We start from the raw sequence: 11,241 nt of genomic DNA on the forward strand, positions 1-11,241 counted from the left end.
TTACAGCGCGCCTACCCCGCTGGTGCAGGAGGGCGGCAGACAGCAAAGTGGCTGATGTGTGCCCTGCTGGAGCCACACCTGGTGCACGAGCCACGAAGCTGTGCAGTCGTTGCCGCTTTTAGGTTTGGCTGGTACTACCTAGTCATGCCTAATTATAAGGTGCGCGAGGCGGGTGGCATGGTGCTGCTCCTGACCCCTCCTCAGGCACCCACCAGACGATCCATGAGCCCTCTCTGCCCCTCCAACCCCTCCTCTTAGAGCAGCGTCAGAACTTTTACCGCCCCCGGGTTTCGGACGGCGGCTTCACCACGACCCCCCCAAAATTTCCTGTGACTCAAGGACACTCCCAAGCCCGGTGCATACACGATCCCCGGCGGCCTGGCATAGACCTACACTCGCAATTGACCACGGCCTATCCAACACGCAAACGCCACCATGCCGACCATCACCGTCAACAAGTACGACCTGTACAAGGCCTTGGGACAGAAGTGAGTTGCGCCTCACCCCTCCTCTCCGTGACTGACCAAGACCCTGTGTCTTGATCATCTCGACCCCACCATACGTGACCCCGTGTCGCAACATCGTCGAAGCTTCTCCTTCCGAACCCATGCCGCCGAAAGCTGACTTTTGGGACTTTGCCTAGCTTCACCACAGAGGAGTTCGAGGACCTCTGCTTCGAGTTCGGCATTGAGCTTGACGAGGATACCGAAAATGACGACCGACCTATTGTCGATGGCGTCCAGGCACCCCCCGAGTTGAAGATCGAGATCCCCGCCAACCGCTACGACATGCTGTGTTTTGAGGGTATTGCGCTCATGCTGAATATCTTCCGGGAGAAGACGCCCTCCCCAAACTACAAGCTCGTGGAACCCAAGAACCCCGAACTCTCCGTCATCAGTGTGCACCCAGACACCGCCAAGGTCCGCCCTCTCGTCGCCGGCGCCATCCTGAGGAACATCAACTTCACCCAGGAGAGCTACAACTCCTTCATTTCCCTGCAAGATAAGCTGCACATGAACCTCGCGAGGCAAAGGACGTTGGTCTCTATCGGCACCCACGATCTCGACACGATAGAAGGTCCCTTCACGTACGAGGCGCTGCCTCCCAAGGACATCAAGTTCAAGCCCCTGAACCAGACCAAGGAGATGGACGGCGAAGAGCTGATGAAGTTCTACGAGGCGGACAAGCACCTCGGCAAATATCTTCACATCATTCGCGACGCGCCCGTGTACCCCGTCATCTTCGACAAGAACCGCACCGTCTGCTCGTTGCCACCCATCATCAACGGCGATCACTCCAAGATCACCGTCAACACCAAGAACGTCTTCATCGAGATCACCGCCACCGATGCCACCAAGCTGCAGGTCGTCTGCGACATGATGGTGACCATGTTCTCCGGAAACTGCGCCGAGCCCTTCACCGTCGAGCCCGTCAAGATTGTCTCAGACCACAACCAGCAGACGAGGACGACGCCTTCTCTCGCCCTGAGGACTATGGACGTTGAGATTGACTACCTCAACGCCTGCACCGGTCTCAACGAGGCCCCCGAGAAGCTGTGCCAGCTGCTCTCCAAGATGGCCTACATCGCCAAGCCTTCGTCCAAGGACAGCAACATTCTCGAGGTCTCCATCCCCGTGACCCGCGCCGACGTGCTGCACCAGTGCGACGTCATGGAGGACCTCGCCATCTGCCACGGCTACAACAACCTGCCCCGATCCACCCCCAACAAGAGCGCCACCATTGGCGCGCCCCTCCCCATCAACAAGCTCAGCGACATCATCCGTACCGAGGCCGCCATGTCCGGCTGGAGCGAGGTCATGCCCCTCATCCTCTGCGCCCACGACGAGAACTTTGCCTGGCTCAACCGCAAGGACGACGGCACAACAGCCGTCCGCCTCGCCAACCCCAAGACCGCCGAGTACCAGGTCGTCCGCACCACCCTCCTCCCCGGCCTCCTCAAGACGATTCGCGAGAACAAGGGCCACAGCGTGCCCCTCAAGATCTTCGAGGTCGCCGACGTCGTCTTCAAGGACGAGACGCAGGAGCGCAGGGCCCGCAACGAGCGCCACTTTGCTGCCGCCTGGTACGGCAAGACGTCGGGCTTCGAGGTGGTCCACGGCCTCCTCGACCGCGTCCTCCTCATGCTGCGCACCGCCTTTGCCGCCCGCGAGGAGGGCCTCGCTGCCAAGAAGGGTGTCGATCCCACCCCGCAGGACGGCTACTGGATCGAGGAGGTCGACGAGCCCACCTTCTTCGCCGGCCACGCCGCTGGCGTCTACCTCCGTGTCGGCGGCAAGGAGCACCGCATTGGCGAGTTTGGCATCCTGCACCCGACCGTGCTGGACAAGTTTGACCTGAAGTGAGTTTGCCTTGTCCCCCCGATTTCCCCTTTCCTATTCTTGCATGGTTGCGTAGAACACGATGCTGACCCCTCCCAGATACCCCGTGAGCACACTTGAGATCAACCTCGAGGTCTTCCTGTAGAGATGAGACGATGGGATGTGGGACGTGGACATGATGACGCGGGATGCACAAAATAGAACGCCAGGTAGATGAATGAACAAACAAGTTAAAACCCTCTCAAAATATAGAGAGCTGGCCAGGAAGCGTATCGTCACACTGTTGAGACACATAGGATCAAATGAACGAATGTCTTATCATTATGGTCATTGTAATGCGTGGAGTCGATGAAGCGCATCGGTGACGCCAAATCACGGAAGTTGGACCCAACCCAGTCCGTAGCAACTATCGTTCTCGACCCCCACCCCCTTCCACCCCAAATCCTCGCCACTGGCAGCAATACCAATATCAGTCCTAAACGCCATTCTCCATGTGCTTCTACCGAAGTCTTTAGTAATAAACGACCGAACCATCCAGGCCTGCGTGGCACGCAGAGCTAGGCCACCAGCCCCTGCATGACCCCAAGAATTGTAGACGAAGCAAACTGCAAAAGCTGGACAAAACAACCAAGCCCCAACGTGGTAGTACTTCTGACAAGGCCTGGCTTGTGGTGACGTGTCGTAATGCTTGCCTACAAACCAGCCAGCTTTGCATCACAGAGGTTGCTACGTCAGACAATCTCAATCAAGAGACGCCCCGTTGTCGCGAGATGGCAAATCCTCCCCGGAAGGCACGAGAAAATTACCGGACAAGGTGCTGGTGCCTGAATGATGCATCTGCGATATGGATACTTGAAGGGAGGAAACCCCATCACCACTGCTGAAATAGCCGGCACCATCATCTACATCCCAGGACGATGGGGGCCGCGAATTGTTGGGCGAGTTGGGTAGACTGGTAATGTTGAAGTCGATCTCGCCTTGCGTTCCCCACCCTGACGTGCCGTGTGCGTACTCCCATATGTGGGAGGAGGCTGTGGTGGCCTCGCTGCACGAGCACTTGTCATCCAAAAGGTCGCGCGGGTGATTAAGGAGCTCGTAGGGCGCTTCGTGCATTCGCTCGAACATGACGCCCTACGTCAGGCTGTGTAGTTCCTGCTCGGTGCGCGTTGCCGTCGCTGTCGATGGGCCCGGTGATGTGCCGCGGTTGCCCAAGTTGCTTAAGGCATTCATGCCCCTGCCAATGTTGCCAGCGATGCCATTGCGAATGGCCGAGAACGCGTTACCGTTGGCGCCCTCAGCAGAGGCACTTCTGTGCAGAGCACGCGGCTCTGGCGTCAGAGTCGTATGAGCGGTCTCAACCGCGCTGAGGACCGACTGGCTGGTGGGGAGCCCGGGAGGTTTGGGACTATCACTTTTGGGAGGCGTACTTGGTTGGCTCTGAGCGTAAGACATCTCAGTCGATGGCTGAAAGTTGGCCATTGCTGAAGCCTTTGATTGCTGAGCAGCAGCGGCAGCATGCAGGTCACCATTCATCTCCTCGTCGGTCCGGTTGAACGACTGGTGCCACCAACGGATGTTGTCCAGGACGGGCAGAATAATACGCTCAAGGCCCTTGGTATGATCATCCACAGTAGGGTTGTAGGCTTTGTTGGTGAACTCAGCTTTCCTCGAGAGGAAATAACCCCAGACCGACGAAGTCTTGTGTGACAGGTCAACATCATGCCGCTGCTTCTCTGAGTTGTAGAGGAAGGTGCCGTACTGGCATGAGTAGAGATGGTACAGCAAACGGCGAAGGAATCGCTCGTTGAATTCGAAACGGTCGGGGTTCTGGCGCAGCAGCTGGTAGACACAGTCAAGGAACTGGTGGAAAACGGGGCTGATCATCTTAGGATCAGTCGCCTCGCCATTTGCGACAGTGCCAGTGGAACCTTCGAGCGCCGTGTCGAGCTCGGCTGCATCATCCTTGTTCTGGTTGAAGAAGCGGCGCGCGCTAGCAATTGCGCTCTGGAAAGCATCACCCCTGCCGTCATTCTCGCCAGGCTGAACCGTAGCGCCTGCCATAGCGTCTCTTTGAATTTGGAAATTGCTTTCGTGATTAAGATGTCCTGATCGCAAGCGGAACATGTGGCCGAAGGAGAGCCAGTCCTTCTCGATGAGAACGATAAAGCCCTCGATGGAACGGTAATAAGGGTCAAGCATCAGCTGGCTAAGTGCGCTAAGCTGGCTTGTCCGATCCCACCCGTCAGAGCAATGAATTAGAACGTGGGAATGGAAGATTCCGATCTGTCTCGTGATGAGGCTCGCGCCCTGGAGAACGGCCCTGGTGTGCTTAAGCCAGCCACTACTCGCCAGCAGTTCACGATTCGGAGGAAGTGGTGAAATATCAGCATCCTTGATAGCTTCGACGACCTTGTTAAGAGAATTACGCATGATGTGGATGTTTTCGATGCTAAGGAAAACCTTCCGTGATCCTGGGTAGCGATCCATCGGCTCCGATCCCATGCCTTGGACCTGATTGACCATGGCGTTGACGGTTGGCCGTGCATCGACAATGAGATTACTTTGTTGAGCGCCGTATATGAGGCGCTGACCTGTCTTCTCATCGTACATATTCGGTGTGTTGGCAAGGAAGCTGTCTTCGAAACGCTCCGAGTCGGTCAACTGAGCCTCGATGGCATCGATTTGACTTGGCGGGGGAGGAAGGTCCCCTTCATTGTAAGGTGGCGAAGCTGAGAAACAGGCGGCAACCAGTTTCTCGTCCTGGATATTGTTCTTTCGAGTGATACCAGATAGTGGTTGAGAGCTGCGTGTAATTGTGCAGTTGTTGACGGGGTGGATATAGGAAAGCGCCGGGATGCGGCACCTAGAGCGATAGTCCTTTGCGTATTTGAGGACATTGTCAGATATAGAAGAGGGAACGACCAGCATGGCGGGGTAGGTGTCGCAAAAACTATAGTCTTTGTTGATCCAGGTAATGCGCCAACCCTTGTCTGTCGACTTTTCACTAATGCCCTGCCTCCGAAACTCTGCTTTGGCATCGTATATTTCCCACCCATTGACAGACTGCTCATGTTTGGAGGGTTTGTGGCTGAACGCGTAGAGCTTTTGAACTGTTCCCAACTTGCAGGTCCTGACCTTGACGAAATCGAAGACTTCGCGCGCGATCTTGTCGTCCATGAAATTGAAGGCGACGTAAATGAAATCACGTCCTTTGAGGCGAATAGAACTTGGAATGCCAGATGTTGGCGGTGTTGGACGCAGAGTGAACTGCGATATCATTGTGAAGCTGATCCATGATTCGCGAGTCTTTGGGACACCAGTAGTGGCCGAAGAGTCGGGTGTATCCTTGGGTTCCGGGACAGGAGCGCAGAAGACAAGGTGGAAGTCAGTCAGTCTGAGGGTGCCCGTTGTCGTGAGACCGCCGTTGATGCACTGCACCTCAGGGATCACCTGCAAGACGCTGTCAGATCACGGCAAGCTTGGTGTGAAGGATAGAATTCGTATTGCGTACCTTCCTCGCCTCCATTTCGTCTATCGCAACTCCACAAAGCAAGTCGTGTAACAGGTCCTCCGCGTCGTGTTAGATAAAGAGGAATGCTTCAGAACAAGTGTTCCCAGAAAAGCTTCGGAAGTTGACGTCGGTGAATTTGAGACTGCCCTAGGCGCATGGTTGACGGGGGAGCAAGGTACGTGTGCTCGGAAGATGCGGAGCTACGTATGTCGGAGACGGAGGTAAATGAGGTAGCGCAGAGTGATAGATGCCCCTGAAGCAGGCAAATAAGAATCCAGAAGGGAGTATGTTGGATCTGATATTGTGCAGTAGGACAAACACGCGGCGAGCAGGTTGTCACGGCATGTGAAGCTCCAGATCGCTCGCACCTGTCGTGGTGATGATTGTAGCTGGCCTGGCCTTGCGTCACAGGTTTGGTTTGGTCGACTGACATCCTAGCGGGCCCGAATGGGCAGGGTGTGCTCGGAAGCCTCGCTGCTTTTATCCTGCGCTAAGCCTCAGGCGGTCTGGAATCTTGAGTTGATATCTGTGGCGCAGTACACTCTTCTCAGCCACACCCTTACTTAGATACCTACCTACCTAGGTATCTATCAATTGAATGCAGATATCGACTGCGAAAGAATTGGTCCCTTTGCTCATTCCAGTGCTCTGACATTGTGTCAGAAACCTTCAGACACCAAGGGGTGGCAGCGGAGCGCCTGTTCTCAGACAAAGGATTTACGAAGAAAGGGGCCGAGCGCGAGGGAATACTCATAAGGAGAGCCGTCAGCTCATAGTTGGAAGAGTGCATAGATTCTCCTACCCTTTGGAGACCTCAAGATATCCAATGCTCGGAAGAACACAGACTAGGCTTTGTAAACACATGTCAAAGCAGTTGAATGAGCAAGTAAAGGTGTCTCTCGCTGGTTATATCCGCAGTCAATTTTGCGGTAGATGGCAGGAATACATTTGAAATTTGGCCCTCAACCAACAAACCTCTACTGCCACAAAGATCTATCAAGCCTGAACAGCCAAGTCGGCCTCCTTCTATGATAACTGACGCCTTACTCCAGGGCTGTTAGAATAAGTCGACACCGCCAAGCCTCAACAGATGATGGGCCTTCTCCTGATGCCTTGCCCAAAAATCGTTACTTCTCTTGACAAAAACGCTGCGATGACCCGCAATTCGGTGCGTTAGCTGTGGTCCACTTTGATTTGTCCATTATCGTCAGAAAATGGATAACGTACGGGCATCCCCTGTTATAACAAGTAAGAGGTACACGACGCGGAGGATAAAAAGATTTGAGGGTCACGTTGTCGCTGCGTCTGATGTGCGGTGAGACGGCGAAGCGCTCTCCCCCGATACAGATTTCCAGGGCGCCTCAAATGTTCCCATTGGCCCGAACAACAGCGTCTGAGCAGTCGGCATGCTCACAGTATCAAGCTTGCTCTGCCGTCCATAGGGCATACGAAGCAATGGCTACATAGACAGCCTCGCATTCCGGTGATACCGAAAGACAGGCGATGGACGCTACAATACAGCTTGCAACAGCTGCGCAAAAAACTCCACCGGCTACCACAACGCACTCTAGACAAGCTCTTTGTCCGTTCTTGCCCTTCATATTAAGGTGATTCGAGAGCCAGGGAGCAGTCTTTAAGCCTTTTACCGCAGATACCGTGGAACCTTTGCGAGCTGTGACAGACCCGGAGCTTAGACAGGGCTAGACCAGAATCTGCAATGCCCCCCGACTCTCTATGTCTGACCCGTGCCGCGGTCAGCAATGAAGCTCCGGAAACGTTGAAAACAAATTGAATACTTACGCCCCATGGTCGACGTTGACAGCGAGGGAAGTTACTAGCTGGGCACATAGGACGTTTGTAGCAAGTTGACGAAGGAGGTGCTGAGATGAAACACGCTGGTTGAGGTAATATCTGGCTGAGTGGTGAATTGCAGCGTGAGAGTGCGTAATTGAGATTCCCTTGAATCAGCCAAAATGAGCGCATCAGTCTGATATATACACATGATCAATTTTCCAAGTATTTCTCTTGTTACTGGAGTCGAGGCTCTCTGTGGTCTGCAGTGTGCTGGATCCGGAGTTTCTTGTTGACTCCGCTTTGCCGACAAAACGCGAGGGGTTATCCTTGTTAGTCGAAAGCTTGCCTTCGTGACATTTATGAAATTGATTACTATCTTCGTGTCAGGCCACCCTGCGGAGCCGCCAAAGGGGCCGCCAAACAAGGGGGCCGGCCAGGGGGTTAAGGGCCACGAGAGGACGTATATATAGGCTGCGTAGGGCCCTCTAAGCTGCGGAGAGCCAGAATTCGGGTGTATTCCGATCCTATATCTATGTTCTAACTACCTGCGGACCCTGTGGAAGACCCCTTCACTCTGCTCTAAACCACGGTTGGATCTAGCTAGAAATATACGTGGATTCCGTAAGGAAAGCGATGCTCCAGCATGCTGTATGTCTTGGAGCCAGGTAGCTAATCATGTGCCGGCTTTCTCGCATTCGGGATTGTTGGGTGGCCTGTTGACCAGTCCCTGATGCAACGTGAAGCAGCAGCTTACGTTCTCGAGGTAGTTTAGCGCTCGAATAGACTTCTGCAAAAGCGATTTCGAGCCAGGGACAAAACTATGAGAACCTATATGGTGAGTTCACGGGACCACGGCAACCCCCATGATAAGTTTACCACATACCGGGCTCACAACCATCGCAACCCGCACGTCTCGATCCCGAGGGCGGGGGCGCCTTGGTTGTCAAGCGACTGCCAGTACAGGCTATGGATGGTCGCACCGACACTAAACTTGACCATGGACACGGTTCAACAAAACACATTGTGAAACCTGCAAATGCTACGAAAGAGTCAAGCGTAGAAGCAGCAAGGTAGCCGCCGTTCAGACTACACATTCACCTTATACCGGCCCTACATAGTGAACAAATGATGACATCTCAGGGTCCACCTCGGAGAAGGGAGTAGTCGGATCACTTTGCTGCAATCTTATCAGATGATTTGATCAAAAGCGCTATTGAGAATGCTCTCGGCCTACGGAATCTGGCATTCTCGTACCGATACTGCTCCAGTTATCCTGCTCTTTATACCTCCATCTTTCTCCCCAGAAGAGCCCTAAGCCAGCCAGATCCAGGACATATCCAGGGAAGCCCGCACATCGTACAAGAGCGTCGTTGGCGAGATTGCATTATGTATCAGACACTTTGGTAGCAGTGGATGAACGACGACAGTTAAAGACGTGTTGGAGCAACTAAACAATTATGTAACACCCAAACCCGCATAAAACACCTTGAGCTTCGTTTCTCGCCGTATTCCAAGTCGACTACTGGCCGAACAAGCCTTCATTGCTGCTCAAGCTCGGATAATGCATCAGTACTCCTGGTGTTGGGACCCGTGTCTCGACCAACTCGAAGGTTACAATACACGGTAGCATTGTGAAGGCTTATAAAAGCGACCGGACACCTCTGGAGCTTTCTTCTTGTCATCTCCGAACCCCCTCGAAAGCTTCCTAGACTCGTATGGGAAAGAGATAGGCCGCATAATAGGTCTGATCAAACGGGTCGCTGAAAAAATCATGTAAAAAGTCGCGTACTCGTTGACGAGCACCGTTGGTACCTGGATATGTGAATTTCCTGGATTCATCTGACGTAAAACGACATGTGTAATAATGTCTCCAAGTGTCGGCTCAAACAGAGTGTCACTGATACGAATCCCAAATCCGACACAATTCCACACAGTATGGTGTACTCTTCTTCCTGGTAAGCAGCCGACAGAAATTGCCAAGTCATGGGTCCTCAACAATGACGCATTCCCAATTGCTCCTAACAGCACATGCTGTACGTGGCCTTCTGGTTAACTTACTGTCCCAAACACCGTGGCTGTATTCTGATGAGAAACCTTGAGTCACGTTGAACAGGGCGTGGCTGAGCTTGATCAGAATTCGTGAAGCAGAAGAGACAGTAACAAGCGTCATGCGACTGCTGTAGTCGATGCTCGCCTCCAAACCCCCCACCATGAATATCGAGGTCAGTCGGAATGTGTTCCGCACACCTGACTGAAGTGCACGGACCACAATGAACAAACCGTGGAGGCGCCTGGCGCCCCACCAATGTCCCTCTGCTCCTGCCTCCCAGACTTTGACGACGAAGGGCTGGTCGCACGGGCCACTCCGCTTAGGGCTTTCAATTTTCTACCCACCAAATTCTGAGCCCAGCACTGGCGACACCTGTGTCTGAACAACCTCGACTCGACCGACCACCCGCCTCTAACGACCGCATCATCGCCCTCTCGATTCTTCCCTTACGTCCCATTCTCCGAACCCCACGAGACTCCGGACACAGAAGACAAGATGGCTGCTCCCGGCACTCAGATGTAAGCTTTGCTATCCTGCCTGTCTCGCCTCCCATCCCACCACCCCGCGTCTCTCGACCCTGGGATCACGAACTTTTTTTTTCACTCGTTCGTGTTTGCTGTGGCGTCCTGGCTCAATGCGATTTTGGGCCCCTCCAAAAAAAAATAGGAGAATCAGAAAATCATCGACCAAGAACGACCTTGCTGACTCTTCTTCTCCTTCTCTAGCTCCAAGCGCAGAAAGTTCGTGGCTGATGGCGTCTTCTACGCCGAGCTGAACGAGTTCTTCCAGCGCGAGCTGGCCGAGGAGGGCTACTCGGGCGTCGAGGTCCGCGTCACCCCCACCGTCACCGACATTATCATCCGCGCGACGCACACCCAGGAGGTTCTCGGCGAGCAGGGCCGCCGCATCCGCGAGCTCACCTCGCTCATCCAGAAGCGCTTCAAGTTCCCCGAGAACAGCGTCTCCCTGTACGCCGCCAAGGTCCAGAACCGCGGTCTCTCCGCCGTCGCCCAGTGCGAGTCCCTCCGCTACAAGCTCCTCAACGGCCTCGCCGTCCGCCGCGCCTGCTACGGTGTCCTCCGCTTCATCATGGAGTCGGGCGCCAAGGGTTGCGAGGTTGTCGTCTCCGGCAAGCTCCGCGCCGCCCGCGCCAAGTCCATGAAGTTCACCGACGGCTTCATGATCCACTCCGGTCAGCCCGCCAAGGACTTCATCGACCACGCCACCCGCCACGTCCTGCTGCGCCAGGGTGTCCTCGGCATCAAGGTCAAGATCATGCGCGGCTCCGACCCCGAGGGCAAGTCCGGCCCCCAGAAGTCCCTCCCCGACGCCGTCACCATCATCGAGCCCAAGGAGGAGCAGTCCGTCGTCCAGCCCATGAGCCAGGACTACGGCGCCAAGGCTGCCGCCGCCCAGGCCCAGGCCGAGGCCGCGCGGGCCGAGGAGCAGCAGGAGGGTGGCGAGGAGGCGGCGCCCGCTGAGCAGCAGTAGGAGGCTTCTGATCGTGGCGAGCAGCAGCCGCACCAGACGCCCGCCGATGCCGTCGC

General features: G+C 54.9%; 3 protein-coding genes across 3 annotated transcripts; 2 read left to right on the top strand and 1 right to left on the bottom strand.

Annotated features, from left to right (window-relative positions):
- Positions 1 to 435: 435 nt before the first annotated feature.
- Positions 436 to 2,484, top strand: FRS1 (phenylalanine--tRNA ligase subunit beta; the record flags this gene model as incomplete). Its single annotated transcript, XM_028642378.1, has 3 exons — positions 436 to 488; positions 644 to 2,359; positions 2,439 to 2,484. 3 exons carry the CDS (start codon positions 436 to 438, stop codon positions 2,482 to 2,484), a joined length of 1,815 nt encoding a protein of 604 aa, XP_028493824.1.
- A 986-nt stretch (positions 2,485 to 3,470) lies between these two features.
- Positions 3,471 to 5,865, bottom strand: D7B24_008289 (uncharacterized protein; the record flags this gene model as incomplete). The annotated part of the gene is made up of 2 exons (XM_028642379.1): positions 3,471 to 5,789; positions 5,851 to 5,865. 2 exons carry the CDS (start codon positions 5,863 to 5,865, stop codon positions 3,471 to 3,473), a joined length of 2,334 nt encoding a protein of 777 aa, XP_028493825.1.
- Positions 5,866 to 10,189: 4,324 nt separating this feature from the next.
- RPS3 (40S ribosomal protein S3) lies at positions 10,190 to 11,185 on the top strand (the record flags this gene model as incomplete). The annotated part of the gene is made up of 2 exons (XM_028642380.1): positions 10,190 to 10,212; positions 10,420 to 11,185. The coding sequence occupies 2 exons, from the start codon at positions 10,190 to 10,192 to the stop codon at positions 11,183 to 11,185; spliced, it is 789 nt and encodes a 262-aa protein (XP_028493826.1).
- Between the last annotated feature and the right edge of the window lie 56 nt (positions 11,186 to 11,241).

Source organism: Verticillium nonalfalfae, assembly GCF_003724135.2.
Source record: "Verticillium nonalfalfae strain VnAa140/NRRL 66861 chromosome Unknown scaffold_72, whole genome shotgun sequence".
NCBI classification, from domain to species: domain Eukaryota; kingdom Fungi; phylum Ascomycota; class Sordariomycetes; order Glomerellales; family Plectosphaerellaceae; genus Verticillium; species Verticillium nonalfalfae.